General features: G+C 50.4%; 1 protein-coding gene across 1 annotated transcript in view; it reads right to left on the bottom strand.

The window, feature by feature from the left end:
- Positions 1-23022, bottom strand: part of PCSK6 (proprotein convertase subtilisin/kexin type 6) — a 98309-nt gene that overhangs the window by 27268 nt on the left and 48019 nt on the right. The window contains exons 7-12 of the mRNA XM_049783919.1: positions 22678-22782; positions 15855-15965; positions 14572-14715; positions 12829-12905; positions 10209-10297; positions 317-489 (exon numbers count right to left, since the gene is read on the bottom strand). Of these exons, the coding sequence (XP_049639876.1) occupies positions 317-489; positions 10209-10297; positions 12829-12905; positions 14572-14715; positions 15855-15965; positions 22678-22782 (699 nt within the window). The remainder of the gene's footprint in view (positions 1-316; positions 490-10208; positions 10298-12828; positions 12906-14571; positions 14716-15854; positions 15966-22677; positions 22783-23022) is intronic.

The following is a 23022-nucleotide window of genomic DNA, read 5'->3' as shown; positions in this document are numbered from 1 at the left end:
GAAATGGCTCCTGGGGGGCCGGGCGGTGGCGCTGGAGGTAAGGTGCCTGCCTTGCCTGCGCTAGCCTAGGACGGACCGCGGTTCGATCCCCCGGCGTCCCATATGGTCCCCCAAGCCAGGAGCGACTTCTGAGCGCATAGCCAGGAGTAACCCCTGAGCGTCACAGGGTGTGGCCCAAAAACCAAAAAAAAAAAAAAGAAATGGCTCCTGGCAGGCTCGGGGGCACCATCTGGGATGCCGGGATTTGAACCACCATCCTTCTGGATGTAAGGCAAACGCCCTCTCTCCATGCTATCGCTCCGGCCCCTTTCCCCACCTTTTTGATGCCGTACTCAAAGGCCTGTTTGGCCAGTCGGCCGGGCCCGTCCACGGTCTTGCCATCGTCGTCGGGTCCCCAGCTGGCACTGTAGATGTCAATGTAGTTGGGCCTGATGCCTAGCGACTTGGCCTCCACCACGTCTGTCACGTCGCCGTCCAGCATGCGGATGCCTGTGGCACATGGGGCAGGAGAGGTCATGGTCGCTCCGGCTGACCGCCCCTGGCCCCAGAAGTGTCCTCACGGTGGGGCCCGGGCCTCTCTGGGGGAGCTGGGAGCCGCTTCTGTGGCAGTGCTGAGGGACCATGCCTGGTGGTACTGGGGAATGCAGAACAGCAGGAATCGAACTCCAGACTCACACACGCGCTGCACCCAGGGCCCCGCACCATCTCCCCAGCGCTGAGACTGCTTTATTTATTTTCATTTTATTTGTTTCAGTTTGGGGGCCACACCTGGTGGCACTCAGGAGCAACTCTTAGCTCTGTGCTTGGAAGTAACTCCTGGCAGCCTTGGGGAACCATATGGGATGCCAGGGATCGAACCCAGGTCGGCTGTGTGCAAAGCCATCCCTGCTGTGCTATCGTGTCAACTCTCTCTCTCCTCTCTCTCTCTCTCTCTCTCTCTCTCTCTCTCTCTCTCTCTCTCTCTCTCTCTCTCTCTCTCTCTCTCTCTCTCTCTCTCTCTCTCTCTCTCTCCCCTCCCTCCTTTCTGCAAGAAAGCCCAGAGATTCCCTGCCCAGAGCTTACAGGGCTCCAGGGACAAGGCCAGGTGGGCTCCAAAGATATGCCTGGAGGCATGGGGGGTCAGTGTCTGGATTAGAGGAGGGTGACCTTGGGGTGAATGACTCCCAATGCCACTGAGAATCAGTCCCCAACAGACAGTGCTAAGGGGGAGTCTATATGGTGCCTGGGATCAAGCCAAGTTGGTTGCCCTCCCTATTGTGCTATCTATTGCTCCTGCTCCACTCTTGAATTTTTTTTGGACTTTTTGGGCCACACCCAGTGGGTTACTCCTGGCTCTGTGCTCAGAAATCACTCCTGGCAGGCTCGGGAAACCCTATGGGATGCCTGGGACTGAACACAGGTCGACGGCCTGCTGTGCTATTGCTCTGGTCCCTTCTTGAGTATTTTAAATCATGTCTGGTGATGAAGCCAGAGCAATGCACAGCACCGAGGGCCGTCTTCTTCCACATGGCTGACCAAAATTCAAAACTAACACCAACAAAGGAGTCATGTTTGGGGATTGAAGCAGAAAAAGAAATCTCCATTTGAGAACATCAGCCACCATTGGAGATGTAGCCCTTGTCTAGGGTCCAAAGGACAGAAGCCATCACAGGAATCTTGACACACTTAAAAGGATCGAGCTCTCAAGAATGGATCTTCCATCCACATGGGAACCAAACTTGAGTCAACCAGTCACGACACAGAAAGAAAACAGAAAAGTCTTCAACTTCATGGAAAATGAATACCATAAAAACACTCCACAGGGGATCAGAGCATAGCACAGCGGGGAGGGGGCTGGCCTTGCACACGACTGACCTTGTTTGATCCCCGGCATCTCATAGGGTCCCTCAAGCCTACCAGGATGCCTGAGCTCAGAGCCAGGAGGAAACTCTGCGCCCTGCCAGGTGTGGCCCAGAACTCAAACAAAAATCCAGAACCAAGAGATATTCTCAAAGGGAAATGTTCTTTGCAATGACAACAAATTGAAAAAATAAATCAAATGGAATGAAAATGAAGACACATCATCTCCTACTGAATCTGGGGAACAATGTTTCTCTGATACCAAGGGCGAGAGGAGAAGTTAGAGCATTATCGTTTGCCTCTGAGAAGAAGACTCAAATCAACCATCACTTCAGGATCCCAGGGAAAGAAAAGTTAAATGAACCCAGAGCAAGAGAAAAGGTGGAAATAATAAGAAAAGCACACACACACACACACACACACACACACACACACACACACACACACACACACACACAAAACATCAAAAACTAAAACAAACAAAACAAAAACAGGGGTCGGAGCAGTGGTGCAAGTGCAAGTGGTAGGGCGTTTGCCTTGTGCGTGCTAACCTAGGACAGACCTTGGTTCGATCCCCTGGCATCCCATATGGTCCCCCAAGCCAGAAGCGATTTCTGAGCTCATAGCCAGGAGTAACCCCAGAGTGTCACCGGATGTGGCCCAAAAAGAAAAAAAAAGAAACTAAAACAATAACAACAACAACAATAAAATTGAAAACAAAATACAAGAGAATTTGGATAAAACAAATCACAATAAAGTGCTCCTCTCTGCCAAGGTTCAAGGGGATATCTGGATGGCCCCAGAGCTGTGGGAATGTGAATTTGTCATTTAAGTTAAAAATCTCCCAAGGGGCAGGCGAGGTGGTGCTAGAGGTAAGGTGTCTGCCTTGCAAGAGCTAGCCAAGGAAGGACCGAGGTTCGATCCCCCGGTGTCCCATATTGTCTCCCCAAGCCAGGGGCAATTTCAGAGTGCTTAGCCAGGAGTAACCCCTGAGCATCAAATGGGTATAACCGAAAAACAAAACAAAACAAAATCTTCCCAAGGAACTTTCTAGAGGCACATGGTTTCACCCTGAACCGAGTGAGTAGTTCCTGAATCAACTCTGGGCCTTGCCCACAAACAAATAAAACACAGGGGAGCTGGGTTCTATCCCTGGTACCCCATATGCTAGTAGGGATCCCTGACCCAGAGTTAGGAGTCATCCCTAAGCACCATCAAATGTGTCCTCCACCAAAACAAACAAACATATAAACCCAAATAACAAAAAGATAAAAATCAAAACAAACAAGAAAGAAGTGAGACCTATTCTACACTATTTGTTCAGCATGTAGATCCACAAGGGGTTTGTGGACTAGCCCCCACTTCCCTGTCTGAAGTCAGCACCACACACCCACACTCTCCTGCACATGCCTCTTGCCTGCTTGTTGCTTTGCTTCTTTGCAGCCTGTTCCTACACAGGAGCAGGCAGTGTGCTACTTCCAAGTTATCTTTCTCTCTCTTCCTACCTTTCTAAATAGATTTTCATAAAAGCTATCTTCCGGGGCCGGGCGGTGGCGCTGGAGGTAAGGTGCCTGCCTTGCCTGCGCTAGCCTAGGACGGACCACGGTTCGATCCCCCAGTGTCCCATATGGTCCCCCAAGAAGCCAGGAGCAACTTCTGAGCGCATAGCCAGGAGTAACCCCTGAGCGTCACAGGGTGTGGCCCAAAAACCAAAAAAAAAAAAAAAAAAAAAGCTATCTTCCTTCACCAATTATAGCAGGAAAGGAAGGAAAAGAAAGCAAGGAAGGAAAAGAAGGGAAGGAAGTAAAGGAAGAAAGAGAAAGAAATGAATAAGAAAGGAAGAAGAAAAAGAAAGGATAAAAAAGAAGGGAAGAAAAAGAAAGGAAAGAAAAGTATGAAGAAAGGGAAAAAAAGAAAGAAGAAAGAAAAAGAAAAAGAGAAAAGAAAGAAAATAAGGGCCCGGAGAGATAGCACAGAGGTGTTTGCCTTGCAAGCAGCCGATCCAGAACCTAAGGTGGTTGGTTCGAATCCCGGTGTCCCATAGGGTCCCCCATGCCTGCCAGGAGCTATTTCTGAGCAGACAGCCAGGAGTAACCCCTGAGCACCGCCGGGTGTGGCCCAAAAACCAAAACCAAAAAAAAAAAAAAAATAAAAAAAATAACAGACTGGGACTGGAGAGATAGCACAGCGGCGTTTGCCTTGCAAGCAACCGATCCAGGATCCAAGGTGTTTGAATCCCGGCGTCCCATATGGTCCCCCGTGCCTGCCAGGAGCTATTGCAGAGCAGATAGCCAGGAGTAACCCCTGAGCACTGCCAGGTATGGCCCAAAAACCAAAAACCAAAAAAAACAGACTAGGGCCAGAGAGATAGCATAAAGGGAAGGCATTTGCCTTGCATGCAGAAGGATGGTGGTTCAAATTCCGACATCCCATATGATCCCCCAAGCCTGCCAGGAGTAATTTCTGAACGTACGTACAGCCAGGAGTGGCCCCTGAACGCTGCCAGGTGTGATTCAAAAAAAAAAAAAAAAAAACAACCCAGACTAGGGGCCAGAGAGAAAGCACAGTGGTAGGGAGTTTGCCTTGCATGCGGCCTACCTGGGAGGGACCCGGTTCGATTCCTGGCATCCCATGTGGTCTCCCAGCCTGCAAGGGGTGATTTCTGGGTGCAGAGCTAGGAGTGGCACCTGAGCACCACTGTGTGTGGTCTAAAAACCAATGAACCAATCAATCAAAATAAAGTTTGTTCTTTTAAAAAGAATTCCAAGTTCTTGGATCAATTCAGCACATGGGTGAAACCCAGAGTTACACGCCTCGTGGCCTGGTAGGCAGGAAAGGGGTCCGAGATTGAACCAGAGAAGAAGTGGGGATGAGTCCTGCCTTTAAGGCTAGTCACTGGGACTCTTGCCCATGTGAGCGAGCACAGCCGGTCAGAGTAACTGGATTTGCAAGCACCGTGTTCTCGTTGTTCATGAAATCTCTCGACTTGTAAACATCTGTTCTGGTTTCTAAGAGGCATTAGAGTGGCTCACTCGGCATATGTCTGAAGCCTGCATCTCTGTGGGCCACTTTTGAGCTGATTCTACCCTCTGATCTAATTTATATCAATTCATGGCGTCAATAAGCATAGACGAAAACTACACTTCAAACACTAATTGGGAAAGTCACAAAAAAGGAAACAGATATTAGAATCACAAAGAGTTTCTCAACGAATCTTGAAGGGCAGAAATTAGACTGAATAGTCTTTGATCCAGATGAAATAAGTGGGAAATTTGCTAACAATCAGAATGCCAATAAAAAAGAATAGACTCATGTGAAAATTTTTTTCAAATCCCTTGAGAGGAAAAATATATCAAAGCTAAAATAAAAAATTATCCAGGCATGACTGTATATTTAAGCCTCAGAGGTGATGAGAGGGAAATACGTAAAATATTTATTTACTTATTAGTACATATCAAAGCCCTCACATTTAAAAAAAAAATGAAGCATTCCAGCAAAGAAGTAATAAAATAATAAAATTAAAAGTTAGACATTTAAAGCTGAAGAAATTAATAAAGAAAAGAACAAATTACTGAATTACAAAATAAAAGAACTGAATAATAAAAGTAAAATCTAGTTCTTTGGGAAAACATTGTAGGAAATATCAATTTCCATTAGTGTGATCAAACAAAAGAACCATTCCAATTAAGGTAGGGAACAATTCTGGCTATAAGTACAGAGGTTATGTTTCTTTTTGTTTGTTTGGTTTTGATTTTGGGGCCACACCTAGCTGCTCTCAGGGGTTATTCCTGGCTTTGTGCTTAGGAACCGCTCTTGGCAGGCTTGGGGGACCATCTGGGATGCCAGGAATTGAATCCGGGTCTGTCCTGGGTTGGCCACGTGCAAGGCAAATGCCCTACCGCTGTGTTATCTCCCCAGCATCATCAACCGGATAACCTTTTTTGTTTTTGGGGGGTCACATCCAGTGACGCTCAGGGGTTACTCCTGGCTCTGAGCTCAGAAATCACTCCTGGCTTGGGGGACCATATGGGACACCAGGAGATCGAACTGGATCCGTCCTGGGTCAGCCACCTGCTATGTAAAAGCCCTACCACTGCGCCATCGCTCCATCAACAGGATTTTTATTTTTATTTTATTTTTTATATAAATTTATTTAAGCACCATGATTACAAGCATGCTTCTAGTTGAGTTTTAGTCATAAACAGAATGCCCCCTCACAGTCCCACCACCAATAGCCCCCTCCCGCCCCTGCCTGTATTCGAGACAGGCATTCTACTCCTTTCATTCTTTAACTTTATCATGCTAGTTGTCAGTGTAATTATTTCCTGACCGGCTCACTTTTTTTTGTTTTATTTTTGTTTTGGGGTCACACCTGGCAGCACTCAGGGGTTCCTCCTAGCTCTATGCTTAGAAACCGCCCCTGGCAGGCACAGGGGACCATATGGGATGCCGGGATTCGAACCACCATCCTTCTACATGAAAGGCAGATGCCTTACCTCCAAGCTATCTCTCCGGCCCCTGCCCCCCACCCCCGGCTCACAATTTGAAGCTTACCACAAAGAGTGTGAACGCTGTTAGAAAAATAACAACAGGATTTTTTGTTTTGTTTTGTTTTTGTTTTTGGGTCACACCCAGCATCGCTCAGGGGTTCCTCCTGGCTCTAAGCTCAGAAATTGCCCCTGGCAGGCTCAGGGGACCATCTGGGATGCTGGGTTCAAACCACCGACCTTTTGCATGCAAGGCCTACCTTCATGCTATCTCTCCGGCCCCACCCAGCAGCGCAGGGGTTATTCCTGGCTGTATGCTCAGAAATTGCTCCTGGCAGGCTCGGGGGACCATATGGGATGCCAGGATTTGAATCACCAACCTTCTTCATGCAAGGCAAACGCCTTACCTCCATGCTATCTCTCCAGACCCAACAACAGGATTTTTAATGGAACTTGACCAGCAGGTGCTCAAGTTCATCTGAAAGAATGACTGTAGCTGTCGTGTGTCTGGTCCAAGTTCAATCCCTGGCACCTCAAAGGGTCCTGGAGGCCCCCCCACTCCACGCACCTGACTTGCCTCTCTCCACACTGGTCATGATTGTGTTTTTCTGACTTTTCCCCTGCAGGATAGTGACCAGGATTAAGCAGTGAAGTGCTTGAATAAAATAAGATTTTAGAGACTAGAGCTATAGTACAGTGGGGAGGGTGTTTGCCTTGGCATGCAGAAGACCTGGGTTGGATCCCTGGCATCCCATATGGTCCCTGGAGCCTACCAGGAGTGATTCCTGAGCACAGAGCCAGGTGACCCCTGAGTGCCTCTGGATGTAACCCAAAAACCACAAACCAAAAAAAAAAAAAAAATTCTTCTGAGGATAAAAGTGCTGGGATTTGCAGTGGGAAAGGGAGAGATTCCAGAAGGGAAGTTACCAAACAGTCAAACTCACACATTTTCGAAGAAGGCTCTGGGCAGTCCCGGAAGGAAGAGGCTGAAAGAGTGTGGCTGACGGTTCAGCAGTGAAGGGACAGTATGGAGCTGAATCTTGCCAAGTCAGAAATCTGGGTGCCTCCCCAAGTCTCTTTTCATTAAATTCCAGGAAGGGTCATGTTCTAAACATGAAATAACTTGGTCCAAGAGTTTATTCTCTTTCAGCTCAAGGACAATCAGAAATAAAATACTCACACACCCCACCCAACACACACACACACACACACACACACACACACACGCACAATCAAGTTGCTACAAGTTTAGAAGGTCTGTCCATCTCCTGGAACAAAAGGTCGTTCAGAGATGGGATAATCCAGAGGCTGCAAGAGCCCAGAACAATGTCAACCATACAGGGAAAATAACTCGACATGTGCAAAGGGGTAGGAACCTGTGAGTCACAGCGGGAGAGAACGCACATCATGCAAACACACCTACAGGTACCCGAGATCCTGGCTTTACAACAAGAGCCTTGAAAGCCACCCTTGTAATTTGGATGTTCGGAGTCAGGAGGAAAATAGCTCATAAACAGACAGCTGTAATCTGTGTTCAAGAGAGGGGAAAGCATGGGCTTGGAAAATAAAAAGGCATTCGGAGAAATATGGGTAGAAATGTTCCCTATGTGAAATAACCAAGATGGAAGTCCAGAAAGTTTCATGGTGGGCCAGGAGAGAAAAATTCGTTCTACCAATGGGAGCATCATCAGGTAAAGAGGAAGCAAAAAGCAAACACCATGAGGGGCCAGAGCGGTGGTGCAAGCAATAAGGCATCTGCCTTGTGTGTGCTAGCCTAGGACATACCGAGGTTCAATCCCCGGGCATCCCATACGGTCTCCCAAGTCAGGAGTGATTTCTGAGCACGTCACTAGGAGCGTCATCGGGTGTGGTCCAAAAACCAAAATTAAATAAAAAGCAAACACCATGAGACCAGGTATATGAGACAGAATAGATCCATTCCCTAGTGGTCCCTAGAGGATCACGTTCAGCTCTGTGAACAAAGGATGCAGAAAGGGAATTTAATCTTTCAGATGAGGAGGGAGGACCTGGATATGGGCAGAGTGGGGCTGGGCTCAAGAAGTTGAGACCAAGCTTTTCCTGAGGAAGGCCTGATTCCTTCCACGATCGGCCCTGGCAAGGTCAGGTGTGGCACACACACACACACACACACACACACACACACACACACACACACACACACACACACACACACCCCAAAATTAGTGAACAGAAAGAACATCAGGATTGCTGCAATTCCACAGGCAGCAAAATTTGTAGCAAAAGGAAAGTGGGGCTGAAGTGATAGCACAGTAAGGAGAGTGTTTGTTTTGCACACAGTCTACCCAGGTTCTGTCTCTGGCATCTCATATGGTCCCCTGAGTCTACCAGGAGTAATTTCTGAGCACAGAGCCAGGAGTAACCCATGAGTGTCACCGGTGGCCCAAAAACCAAAAAATTAAATAAATAAATAAATAATAATAATAATAGAAGAAATAAAGCCCTTTCCTGGGAAAGGTTGGGTCTTTCCTCACAAGCCTTACTGTGCTTAATGAAAAAAATCCTTAAAGGAAGACACAGCAGGTGACAAAGAGTCAGAGGAGAGAAAGCCAGACAGGGAATCCACAGATCTGAGGTTTTGAAGAGGAACCGGGTGGCTGAAAGGAGACGGGGGAGAGGGGTGGTGATGGCTGTGGTCATAATTAGGGACACTGGAAATCATCATTAAGAGATTATAACTTGGGGCCGGGCGGTGGCGCTGGAAGTAAGGTGCCTGCCTTGACTGCGCTAGCCTAGGACGGACCTCGGTTCGATCCCCCGGCGTCCCATATGGTCCCCCAAGAAGCCAGGAGCAACTTCTGAGCGCATAGCCAGGAGTAACCCCTGAGCGTCACAGGGTGTGGCCCAAAAACAAAAAAACAAAAAAAAAAAAAGAGATTATAACTTGGGGCTGGAGTGATAGCACAGTGGCAGGGTGTTTGCCTTGCATGCAGCCAACCTGGGACCGACTCAGGTTCTATCCCTGGCATCCCCTATGGTCCCAAATGTTCCCATATGGTCCCCTGAGCCTGCCAGGAGTGAGTCCTGAGCAAAGAGCCAGGAGTAACCCCTAAGCGCTGTCAGGTGTGGCCACAAAACTCAAAAAAATGAAGGAGGGGAGGAGGAAGAGGAGGAGGAGGAGTAATAGTAGGAAGAAGAGAAGAAGAGGAGGAAGAGGAGTTGGAGAAGAAGAATATTGTAACTCATAGTACTTCAATCAATAAATATTTAAATAAACTTGGTTTTAGGCCACACTTGGTAGTACTCAGGGGTTACTCCTGGCTCTGTGCTGGGGAATCACTCCCAGTGGGACTGGGGGCATTCTCTGTGGTCCCGGGATTGAACCTCCAGCCAGGAAACAACTTTGAACTGCAGACTTTGGGTCAGAACCTGCTTCTCTGAGGGGCCTGGAGGGGCTGCAACCCTTGGTGAGTATGATGTGGGGTCAGGGGCCAGCAGGTCTGAGGTGGTGGGGATGTTTCAGGGGAAAAGGGCTTGTTGGAGGACCTCATGACAAAGATCTTCTGGCAAGTTAAGAAGCAAAGGGTCAGAGAGACGTTTTGAGTGAGAATTCGAATAGAAGATTCTAGAGAAGATGAATGGCCATCTAGAAGGTTCTAGAAAAGGTCATGTGACAGGGAGCCATGGGGGACAGAATATTGCAGAATGGACAGATCCCACATGGCTTTTGGGAGCTGGGGGAGACAGAGGGTGTCCCCAGCACTGCATTTCCAGGACTGACCCCTGAGCCCAAGCCTGGGACAGCCTTGTGGTGCCAGGGACCACGTGCTTGCCGCCGGGGTGCTCGGAGGTCCCCACAGCTGTCCAGGGAGGGTCCCCAGGGCTGCCCGCCTGAACTCTCACCTCCGATCCTGGCGTTGTAGGCGATTCCCACGATGCAGTAGGAGTTGTTGGCTGATGCGGCCACTTCACCCGCACAGCGGGTTCCGTGCCTGCAACAGAGGGGTGGGGTCTGAGGTTGGCACCAAGGTGAGGATCCCGTGTGGGGCTCACTCCTGGCCTGGGGGAACCTCCTTCCACACACACACCTGCTGACTCAGGCCCTTCCCTGCCCACAGCTGCCCGACCCCATTGCGTACATGGAGAATGAAGACTTGGGCTAGGCTCTCTCCTTCCCACACCCCCAGATTCATGCAGGAGGAAAAGCTCCTGCTTCCTCTCTCAAAGTCTCCAGCCCTGCACATGCCCCATGAGCACCCCGGGGTACCCTTAGCCACCCCGTATCCTGCAGCGTCTGAGCATCAAAGAGGTCCCTAAGTACTTCTGGGGAGATTCCCCCCAAAACAAAACAAAACTAAAAGGAGTAGTAGCACAGTGGTAGGGCATTTGCCTTACACACAGCTGACCCAGGTTCGACCCCCAGCATCCCATAGGTTCCCCAAACCTGCCAGCAGCTATTTCTGAGCACAGAGCCAGGAGTAACCCTTAAGCACCACCGGTATGGACCAAAACAAAACTAAACAAAACATGGGAAGTCACCTTCAGAAACAATCTAGCCAGGGAGGGTGCTTGCATGTGGCCAACCTTAGTTTCTATCCCAAACACCCCATGTGGTCCCTGAGCACAGCAAGGTGTGACCCCCAAACCAAAAAAAAAAGAGATGCCTGGGGCAAAGCTACCTAGTGCCCAGTGTTTCCTGCCAGCCTGGTCTCAGTTGCCCTGTTTCACCAGGGTCCAACCCTGCCCTTCACTGTTCACTGCTGGTGTCTGGGTCTCCTCTGGGTCCCTGGAAAAGTGGCTGGAAACAGGGTGCCCAGCCATGCATGCAGAAAGGACACCTTGGGATGTTGGGTGGGGGTACTGGTGAGTCAAGTCTCCCTGCATGGTGCCCGCTGGCACCACCCTGGCACTGGAGACTCAGACACTCTGGCTGAGCTGTGTGAGGGAGGAGGAAGATATGCCTCAGCACCAGACAATCCTGAAGGAATGGGGAGTGCATAGGACATGGGGAAGGGCCCCAGGACACACTAGCAGGGTTTCAGGGGAAGATTCTAGCCAAGGCGGCAAAATGAGTCAGAGACAGAAGGGCCCTACCATGAAGGGGCAGGTCCATCCACTTCAAAGCTCATTTCATTTCTCTCTTTTTTTTGGGGGGGAGGGTTACACCCAGCGACACTCAGAAGTTTTTCCTGGCTCTGCACTCAGAAATCGCTCCTGGCAGGATTGGGGGACCATAAGAAATGCCGGGATTTGAACCACCGTCAATCCTTGGTTGGCTGTGTGCAAGGCAAGTGCCCTACTGCTGTGCTATCTCTCCAATCACACATTTCATTTCTCTTACTGTTTACCAGTGTTGGGTTTGAGTAGATTGCCTTGCCACTTCTGGGGGGGGTGTGCTTATGTGACCAGTGATGCCAGGGCAGTGGTATATGGGGGTCTCTCAGAGCCACAGGGTTCTAAGGGACTCACGGGTGGCAGGGACCACACCAGAGTCTAACTCTGAGTGTGTGTGTGTATGTGTGTGTGTATATATATATATATATATATATAGATATATATATATATATATATTGGTTCTTCTTTCACTAGGCCAAGACACATGCAGGTCCCAGGATGTCACACATGCAGGCCCAGTGTCCTAGAGCTCACCCAATGCTGAGTTATTCTTCTGCTGTGTGTGGAGGATGCGCCCAAGCAGTGCTCAGGGACCTACAACTTCTCCCAGAACTACACACCCAAGCAGACTGGAGGGCGCAGGCCCTGTGGGGAAACTGGGGACCCCAAAAGACACAGTTGTGGTGCTCAGGGTATACACAGGACCGCACCCAGCAATGCTCCGTGCCCCTGATGGTGTTGGGAGGAATCATGAGGTGCAGGGGACTGACTCCAGGGCTGAGTCCTGGTCCCCTTCCTAGCTCCGTACTCAGGGATTACTCCTGAAGGGCTTGGGGGACCCTGTAGGGTGTTGGGGACTCAACTCGGTTGCCCATACGCAAGGCCAGTGCTCTCCCTGCTGCACTATGGCTCTGACTGTCAGGACTCAGTTCCCCAGACACCTGTATATTCCGACAGGGTTACCGCATCAGTACAAGTTCTGCTGCCAGCTGCCCAATGGTGTTCCCGGAAAGAAATGGGGTCAAGGGGTTGCTCGCCTGGGTGTGCACAGCTTTGCCCTGTGGCAGTACCAACGCCAATGAGGTTTCTCTGAGGCATAATTACTACAGCTGGAAAACTTTTCAGGGACCAGAGCACAGAGCTTGCTCCTGGAGCAAGCTGAAATGGGTCCTCAGCAGGGCAGACACCCCAGAACCCCAGGGGGTTAGCCCTGGTGGATTCTGATGAGGAGAGGTGACCCAGCCGCCCCCCCCCAGCATCCTTGGGTACGGCCTGTCTAAAAGGGATGGTTAGCCGGGCTCCCTTAGGGCTGTGCCCTTGGGACCATAGCACCTGGGCAAACCCCAGGTATCAGCTGCCAGTGCTTTGGCAGCCGGACCACTGTGACTACAGGGCAACAAGCACATACTTATTTTCGTTGCTGGCATCGTATCGGGGAGACGGGTCGTAGTCGTTCCCGTTGACATCATAGCTCGCGTAAGAATCCTGAGAGATGAGATCAGAGAGTGGGGGGCCGCTCTCTCCAAAGGGCCCATGGCCTATCTGACAGCAGCTAGAGAAAAGGGGGAAACGGCCTGCTCCATGGGCCCCCCCAAATGTTAGCTCGTCCGTGGCTCCACCCCACAGAACTAGGTCCACCCTAGCCAGGTGCAGCGCCCAGATCAACGACCCTGAGGCCATTCGTGGGCTTGTGCAACCGGTTGTGACCCCCGGGCAGGCCTAAAGGGCCGTTCCATTGCAAAATAGGTCTGTCTCTCCAAATCCCAACTGGCATACTTGCAGATCTCCACGACCTGCCCCCACTTCCTGTCCCTCAGCCCTCCCTCCCCACTTTTTGTCCCTCCAGCCCTCACTCCCCACTTCCCCTGCAGCCCTCACTCCCCTCTCATGCCCCTGCTACCCTCACTCCCTACTTCTTGCCCCTGCAGCCCCTCACTCCCCACTTCCTGTCCCTGTAGTCCTCACCCCCCACTTCCTGCCCCCGGCAGCCCTCACTCCCCACTACCTGTTCCTGTATTGTATTGCTTCTGCATCTATAATCCGTAAGTCACATAACTTTCAAGCCTCCTGTCCTGTTTTATACTGGACCTCAACATTCGTCTCTTTTTTACCATTTTGGGTCTTCCAAGGCATGCTCAGGGGTGTTGCCTTGTGACACTTGGTCAACTGGGCTGGTGGTTTAATGCTTGGGTCTAGGATCCAGTGGAGCTGGGACAACTACGGTCATCATGGCATGCTTAGGCGCCTCAAGGGCCATACTTGGTGGCACTCAAGGGGCCATGCAGTGCCAGGGATTGAGCAGGCGAGGCCTGCGCCCCGCATTTTGAGCTACCTCTCGCATCCAACTGTGTCATAGCTGGACAGTGCAAGCCACTGTGAGTTAGATTATCCCTAGATTTACCTAAAACAAAAATCACCCCTGGCTTCCTTGTATTTGTTTACAACATGGTTTCACCCAAAACAAATATTGTCTTATATGTAAACCTGGGTGGTCCAGGCTCAAGATAGCCTGAGCTATCTGTCCTTACTGTCTCATTTTGGGGTGGTCTCTGACTCAATAAAAATGGCAGTTCTGGCAGGCATCTGGGTGGAGATACGAGGTAGAAGACTGCCAGGCTACATGTGTTTCACCCTCAGCCTGGTCTGGATTATTTTGTAGAGCAAATCTGCTTTAAACTCGTCCAGCTGGGGTTGATGATACGACGCATAGGGTGATTTTACAACTGTGTGTTTATATACATGTATATATTTTTGTGCTTGTATGTGTTTGTATCTGCAGCATGCTGAAAGCTTCTATGCATGTATGGAGACCCCAGACTCTTCTTTATATAAGGATATTCATTTCATCCCCAGGGAGATAAAGAATCCTGTGACTAAACCCACTTGACCAAAGGAGATACTGAGGCACAGCCGCACCGGAGCAGGGACGCTGCAGCATTGGGACAGACTCAGACGACCAGGGCTCTGGCCCACCATGTCCCCTCCAGGTGCCATTATCTGTCCAATAGCAGCTCTACCGCTGGGGTGTGGGTTCAGCAGAGCCCTGAGAAAAGTGGGGTCTGGGCAGGAAGGACCTCGCTTTTCTCCCAGCCCGAGCCCGACACAGCTCTGCCTCCTAGGGTCCTGGACCCCCATCCCCAGCCCTACTCACATAGTTGGGGGCCAAGTCGGGGTGATTCCTCTCGATGCCGTCGTCGAGGATGGTGACCACCACATTCTTGCCCGTGTACCCCCTCTTCCACGCCGCCTGCACGTTCATCTCCGAGCGGCAACGGCTCTGTTTGTCTCCACAGTGCTGTGTGGACAGGTAGCCCCTCAGTGCTCAATGACATCCCAGGTCCCATGGGAGCCCGGGTCCAGCCAGCACCACCACCGGGCATGGATCCCCCCATCCCATGACAAACCAAACTTGAAAGTGAAGAAGCAACTTTCCCTGGTATCTCTGGGGAGGGATTTTCCATCCCTACTTTTCCAGTAAGATTGGGGGGGCGGGGTCTGAGGTCACATGATTCTTCTACTATTTGTTTTTGTATCCCACCTGGTGGCATTCAGGGGTTACTCCTGGCTCTGTGCTCAGAAATCTCTCCTGGCAGAGTTGAGGGACCATACGGGATGCTGGGGATAGGACCCGAGTTTGTCCTGGGTCAGCCGCGTGCAAGGCAAACACCCTACTGCTGTGTTATCTCTCCAGCCCTCCCATGATTTTTCTGCATCTGAACACGAGTCTGTGTCTTCCAGGAACCTCATTCTTTTCCAGGGTTCAGGTCAGAAGAGGGGTCTGTTATTTTCTTTCTTTTGGTCACACCACAGTGTTGCTCAGGGGTTACTCCTGGCTCTGTGCTCAGGGACCACTCCTGGTGCCACTCAGGGGATCTTACGGGAGTAAAAGTGTAAACTCCCCGCTGTCCTATCACTCTGACCTTATCTCTGTTCTTGCTTTTGAGGCAACCCTCAGTGATGCTCAGGGTTGACGCCTGCCTCTGTGCTCAGGAATCATTCCTGGCTGTGCTCAGGGGATTCCGAAGATAGAACCCAAGGCGGCCGTGTGAAAGACAAGCATCCTCCCCATTGTGCTTAGGCTGTCTCCAAACCTGGGGATAGCACAGCAGTGGAGCATTTGCTTGCATGCTGGTAACCCGGGACAGACCTGAGTTCGATCCCCAGCATCCCATATGGTCCCCCTAGCCTGCCAGGAGTGATTTCTGAGTTCAGAGCCAGGAGTAACCTCTGAACACTGGCCCCAAAACAAAACAAAACAAAATAAAAACAAAACAGACCTGGGGGTTATCATCTTCATACTTATTTCTACTTTGGCATCTCCTCTCCCCCCAAAGCCCAGAGTCCCCACTCCCACCCCATGATTTCCATGGAGTTTCCGATCCATAAAGATGGGGAAATGGCCCTGCCTCTGGCCCATGCAGCCGCCCTACTCACCATGTACCACATGCTGGACCATATGGGGTCGTTGAAGTACAGGGCCTGGGGGTCATTGTGGATCTGCCTCTTCACCCTGCGCTTAACCTGCTGCTGTTGGAGCCACTTGACCTAGAAGGAAGAAGTTCAGCTGTGACCTCACACAGTAACCATCACTTGGCGAGGCTGCGGTGACTGTGGCAGGAAGGGTGCTGGCGCGGTCATGGCCAACCCTGACTGGTTTAGTCCCTGGAACCACCTGGTCCCCCCAAGCCAGCCCTGGTAGGAGTGGTTCCTGAGTGCAAAGCCAATCCTGTGAGCCCTCCCAATCCAAACCATGCAGTTTGCTGTGTCATGGATGAAACTGGGGGGAGGGCAGGGAACACTCTGAGTGAAGTTGGCCAGAGGGAGGAGACAGGCCTCAAGTGAGCCACTTAGCTTTCTTCCAGCACCGTCCGTCTAGGACAGTGGTCGGCAACCTGCAGCTCGAGAGCCACATGTGGCTCTTTTCATTTTTAATTTGACCCTTCTGTGTGCCAGGCGGCCGCTCCAGGAGTCAGGACTCTGCTCCTAGCCTCTGTCAGTGCGCGCCCTGGGTGGCTCTCAAAATAAATTTCAGGGGCCGGGTAGGTGGCGCTGGAGGTAAGGTGTCTGCCTTGCAAGCGCTAGCCAAGGAAGGACCGCGGTTCGATCCCCCGGCGTCCCATATGGTCCCCCCAAGCCAGGGGCGATTTCTGAGCACATAGCCAGAAGTAACCCCTGAGCGTCAAACGGGTGTGGCCCCCCCCCCCAAAAAAAATCTCAATCGTGGTTTTGGCGAGATTTGGCTCAGTTGAAAAAAAAAGGTTGCTGACCACTGGTCTAGGACAGCTGAAAACAGAGCCATGGGCTGCAAAGCTATTGCTGCAGCAAATGGGAGTTTGATGCTCCAACACCAAACAGGTTCATTCCTTCGTCTCCAAATACTGCCAGGGAAAATCCCTATGGGCAGACAGGTGTGGTCCAAACTCCCCATCTCAAAAAAAAAAAAAAAAGCAGAGATTCCTAAGGTTCCGGGTACTCTGACCTGTTGTCAATCCCAGGCCTGCAGGGTCCCTGAGCATCACCATAACCCCAGAGCACAGCTTGGGAACCCCAAGATCCCCCAACAGAGCAAAGAGAGTCAAAGTCAGTCCACGCCAGGCACAAGTGGCCCTGGGACCCAGAAGTGACTCCACTGCTCAGGCCTGAGGCCTGTCTGGACGGGTGATGCCCGAACACCTGCACTTGCCAGGAACCTTCTGTTTGTTTACAGAGCAAGTGGCACAGGACCAGCACTGGACCGAGAGAACATTCCATGTGGCTGAGGCCAAGGTGGTCCAAGCGTTGCATCAGGGCTGGGAAGGAGCCCGAGTTCCAGAGGCCTCCGGGGCCAGAGTCCCACGGCCCAGCCTCAGCGCTGCTTCATCTTTGCACATGCTTGCCCCCCCCCCCCCAGCTTATGAGCTGGAGAGGAATTTAGTTCTTCATGACAGGCACCACACCCACCTAGGGCCTCCCTTCAAGCCCCCTTCTCAGCCCTCAATCGAAGTTACTCAGAACTGGAGCAGAGATCCTGAGTGGTAGCACAGCGTTAGGGCATTTGCCTTGCATGTGGCCAATTTGGGATCGACCCGGGTTCGATCCCCTGCATCCCATACGATCCCTTGAGCCTGCCAGAAGCAATTTCTGAGCGCAGTGCCAGGAGTAACCCCTGAATGTGAACCCAAAAACCAAAATAGAACTGGAGCAGAGAAAAGCAACCATCACAGTGAGCTGTGATTACTTGGCGAGCTAGGCCAATGTCTTGCACAGAAATGGTCTGGAAGACTGCGTGTAAGATGACATCCAGGTATTAACCCAAAACAAAGACATCCCCTTATCTTCCTATTTCTCGTAAATCTCTCCTTTAGTATCTAAAAGCTCAGCTGGATCCCTCTGCCCTGCCCCGCCCTGGTGGATTTTGTTCTGGAAGAATCAAGAAAAGTCAGTCTGGCTTTTGGCTGAGGCAGAGAGACATCATGGTGAAAAGCAGACTGGCTTCACGGCTCTTTCCTGACTCGCTTCGCTTATTATTTCTTTGTTGCTACCCCATTTCTTCAGACCATCTACCTAAGGGGTTAGAAACAGCGTGTGGGGTGAGCTCACAACTCATGGATTTTTATTTTACAACTGTGAGCAAGGATTAATCAAAAAGAAATCTGGCAAAGGCAGAAGTCTGTTAAAATCAAATGTTTTCATGAGAGCGACAGAGACAGAAAGAGAGAGAGAGAGAGAGGGAGAGAAAGAAAGAGAGAAAGAAGAGAGAGAGGAGAGAGAGGCTTAACCCACATATGCGCATCCCCTTTGGATGTGTCCTGTTGGGTTTTGTTGGGCCCCTGTGCTTGCACTCAACATTGAGGTGAAGCAAGGTAGCTGAGAAATCCCATAAGGGGCCCAAGCCTGTGCTAGACCCCACCTCCATTTGCCGCAACTCTCTTCCCAGCCCTGGAACTTTCCTTTCCGTTTGGCTCCCTGATTGCAGCCAAGGTCATGGACTATGACAATGCCTCTGAGGAATGCCTCCATCTTCACCTCCTTTCTTTCACGCTATTGGCCTACCACTCTCCAAGTGCCATGGGGCAGGGGGTAGCGGGCGTGAGCCACACTTGGAGGAGACCCTGGAGGACGCTTCAAGAAAGAGAAGCCAGGAGGACTTGCACAGAAACAGCCGGTTTCGTCCAAGGCTTCTCGAAGGATTTGGGCAAAGCGGATATGAGACAGCCACTTGGACCAGAAGTTCTAAATTGTCTCCCAGTTAAAATTCTGAATTCGTAATTGGCTTCTATGCATTCCCTGGGGCTCAATGTTTAATTCCAAGAGGAAGAAATTAGGGGATGGAAGGCAGTCCAGCCAGTGGGTAAGGCAATCACCTCACAGCCGGGTGGCCTGGGTTTTAGGGTGGGGATTTTTCACCTGAGAAATCTTCATGGCAATGTTCTGATCTGGGACATCTAGTCTCCCTTCTCTCTCATGGACCAGATGATGGCCTGGGCCGATGTGGAGCTCAGATAGGAACTGCACGGAGCACTTTACAGACACTTAGGTAATGAGTCTAGGGACAAGGTCTATGCCTGCCTTGAGTTCCAGTCCCAGCACCACCTGGGCCCTGATTTCCACCAAGAGCCCTTTGAATATCAAGAAGGGGACAAACAGCAGTGCTGGGCTCTGTGTTGTCCACATATAGTCTAGGACTTAGAGCTAGTGTTTTCTGCTCTGATTGGGGGACTGGGCTGACACGTTATGGGGGCATCTCACACACTCCTTTGCAGTGCCCACAGCCGCCACTGTTGTTGAAAGAGTCAAGTGTCTTAAAGGGTTGGAACTTAGTCACTAAAACAAAGAGGACTTGGACAAAACGCAGGTTAAGTCCCTTTCCTTTTCACAACTGAGAAATGGCATTTTGGAGGGAAAGGGGCATGTGTTTGAGGTTATATGTAGTGCTGGGGATTGAACTGAGGCCCTAAGCCTTTCCCCTTCAATCATTTTTCTAGCTACTAGAAACATCTTTGCGCTTAGAACTTTTTCTCAAGGAAAAAGGAAACCAAAAGGCCACCACCCCTTTCTCTTCCCATTACAGGCCCCGAGCTGGGAGGCAGGTGGGGTCCCCGCTGCATGGCCCCACAGTCTTCAGATGAAGAACACGTGTGTCATCATTGTCACCAGCAGGGATGTAGCAAGCAGGTAGAGTGGTGGGATTCTAGGGGGCAGTGACAGTAGCCTCGCCTGTTGAGGTTTTTCAGTGGTAGAGACCTGTCTGGCCCATAGGACTGTGCTAATTCTGCACCAATGTCCTCCTTTTGTGGGCACCAGAATGAGGTTCTGCTTTTGCTTCTGGGGAGAAATGTTCCCTCAAGTCTAAGGGGGCATGATTCTGGCCTCTCTGAGTAGGTAACATTGTCAGGTAAAGTCCCCAGATGCCCGATGACACCTTAAACACTGTTTTCCTCTCCCTGATAAGAAGGTATGTTGAGCTGTACATAGTATTTTATGTATCTCTTTCTACTTATTCACCTGTTTCTCTATCTACTAACCCTTCTACCCATCCATTCATCCAACCATTTTTCTACCTGTCCACCCAACCACGCATGAGTTATCATTCACTCTCCCTCCCATGTTCCCAAATACCCTTCAGTCTGTTCATCCATTCATCTACCATGTACCCATCTACCCATCCATCCACATTCACCCACCCACCCTTCTTCAGTTCATCTATTTACCATATCCACCCACCCATTCACCCATCTTCACCTACTCTTCCATTTATCAAACCACCATCTACACCCACTCATCCATCCCTCCATTCATCCTCTACCCATTGGCCACTGACCCACCCTTCACACATCCAAACATCCATCAACCCATTAACCTGCCCATCTAGCTGACACCTTCTCATCCATCCACCCAAGCTATACACCCAACCATCCATCCATCCATCCATCCATCCACTACTTACCCAACTGACCTGAACACCCATCCACCCACCCAGCTGGCCCACCCATAACCCAACCATTCATCTATCCATCCATCCAGCATCCATCTAGCCACATTCACTCACATATCCAATCATCCATCCATCCACATACCGATCCATCAACCCATCCAACTGACCTACCCTTCTACCTATCCACTTGATAATAGATTCAGAAACACAAACAAAATATGTCTGCAGCTAAGTTTCATCAATGGCTTGCAAGGGAACTATTTCCTCATGCAATCAGATCCCACACAAAGCAATGCCCCAAAGAAGAGTATTTTGGGAATAGTGCTCAAGGATAAATAGTTTCTCCCACTCACCCATCACTCAGTCAATACGGGAGCCATGACTGCCATTCTGCTGACAAGTGTCTTGGAATGAGACCAAGAACCCAGCTCCCCATGGCAACTTGATGGGAAATGCCCTCTGGGAAGAACTGAAATGGCATTTATTCTGTGTCACCTTAGAAGATCAAGCTAGTGAGGGGAGGCAGGTGTTTGGGCCACATCTGGCAAAGCTCAGGGATAATACTCCTGGCTCTGTGCTCAGGGGTCACTCCTGGTGGTGCTCAGGGGATCCAATGGGATGACGAGGATGCCAGGGTGGCCATGTGCAAGGCAAACTCCTTCCCCACCCCTAGCACATGATTTTTATAAGGTGACACCCCAGGTTGTCTGATGGCCTAAGCTGAGGTGACCTATGTGTGCTCACTAAGCACTGCAGTCCTCTCTTATAGATGCTCCCTGTCACCAGCTCCCAGGGGCCCAGGCTCTCGCACTGTCACACGAGACTGCAGAGGCTGGCTCAACTGACCTTCCTACACTTTGTACCCCACCTTGAGAGATATTTATAAAATAGTCATCTTTGGGGCCGGAGTGGTGGCGCAAGCAGTAAGGCATCTGCTTTGCTCACGCTAGTTCGATTTGCCGGAGTCCATATGGTCCTCCAAGCTAGGAGTAGCTCCTTAGCATCACTGGGTGTGGCCCAAAAACCAAAAAAAAAAAAACCAGAAAAAGAAAAAAATTCATCTTAGACTGCTCAGAAAAGGGTATCAAACCCCAGTTAAAATAGAATCAAAGGGGGCCGGAGAGATAGCATGGAGGTAAGGCGTTTGCCTTTCATGCAGGAGGTCATTGGTTCGAATCCCAGTGCCCCATATGGTCCCCCATGCCTGCCAGGAGCAATTTCTGAGCCTGGAGCCAGAAATAACTCCTGAGCACTGCCAGGTGTGACCCCCCTCCCAAAAAAAAAAAATAGAATCAAGGAGTCGGAGAGATAGCATGGAGGCAGGGCATTTGTCTTGCATACAGAAGGTCAGTGGTTCAAATCCTGGTCACCTGAGCCTGCCAGGAGCAATTTCTGAGCCTGGAGCCAGGAATAACTCCTGAGCACTGCCAGGTGTGACCCCCCCCCCCAAAAAAAAATAGAATCAAGGAGTCGGAGAGATAGCATGGAGGCAGGGCATTTGTCTTGCATACAGAAGGTCAGTGGTTCAAATCCTGGTCACCTGAGCCTGCCAGGAGAGATTTCTGAGTGTAGAGTCAGAAGTAACCCCTGAGCGCTGCCAGGTGTGACCCAAAATCCAAATAAAATAAAATAGGAACAAGATCAAGCTGAAAAGTCTCTTTTTTGTGTGTGTGTGTGGTTTTTGGGTCACACCCGGCAGTGCTCAGGGGTTATTCCTGGCTCCAGGCTCAGAAATTGCTCCTGGCAGGCATGGGGGACCATATGGGATGCCGGGGTTTGAACCAATGACCTTCTGCATGAAAGGCAAACGCCTTACCTCCATGCTATCTCTCTGGCCCCGAAAAGTCTCTTTTTAATCCCAAATGAGCTTTGTGGTATGGGATCTAAAATATCTGGTAAAAGTTTTTTTGGTTGGTTGTGTTTTGGAGGCCACACCTGGTAGTACTCAGGGCTGACTCCTGACTCTGCACTCAGGGATCACTTCTGACAGGGCTTGGGGGATCCTATGGGATACTGGGGATGGAACCTAGGTCACTGAGTGCAAGGCCAGTGCCCTCTCCTCTATGCCCAGATCTAGTATGTTTTTAAGGGAAAAAATAGTATTTGTTGTCTGATTTTTTTTTTTTTTGGTTTGTTTTTGGGAGCCACACCTGGTGGTGTTCAGGAGTTATTCCTGACTCTGCACTCAGAAATTATTCCTGACAGGCTCTGGAGATCCAATGGGATGCTGGGGATTGAACTTGCATTGGCCATATGGAAGGCAAACGCTCTACCAGCTGTGCCATCAATCCAGACTCATGACTGTTTGCTTCAAAATCCATTTTGATCCCAGAGCAGCAGTACCTCGGGGTCCATTCTCAGGAAGGTGTGGGGGCCTCGGCTGCTGATGGTCGATCTCTTAAAGGTCTTACTGTGATAGAAATGGTAGTAGTCGTCTAGGTTTCCAATCTGCAAAACAAAAAGTGGGAGTCCATCATGAGCCCATCAAATCATGCAGCTGCTTCCCCAAATCCTCCCTCTGGCACCCCCAACACACACACCATCTTCCTCCTGCTCCTGTGGGAAATTTTCTGATATTCTAAGGCTGCATTTGCAGCTGCCAACGTCAGGCTTGAGGAAGGGAGTAGGGACTGAAATGGGCCTTTTGGGAGAAACCGTGCTTGTGGTCAACCTCGGTTTAATGCCTGG

Source organism: Suncus etruscus, chromosome 11 (assembly GCF_024139225.1).
Source record: "Suncus etruscus isolate mSunEtr1 chromosome 11, mSunEtr1.pri.cur, whole genome shotgun sequence".
Taxonomy (NCBI): Eukaryota; Metazoa; Chordata; class Mammalia; order Eulipotyphla; family Soricidae; genus Suncus; species Suncus etruscus.
This window is presented reverse-complemented; position numbering and strand designations above follow the sequence as displayed.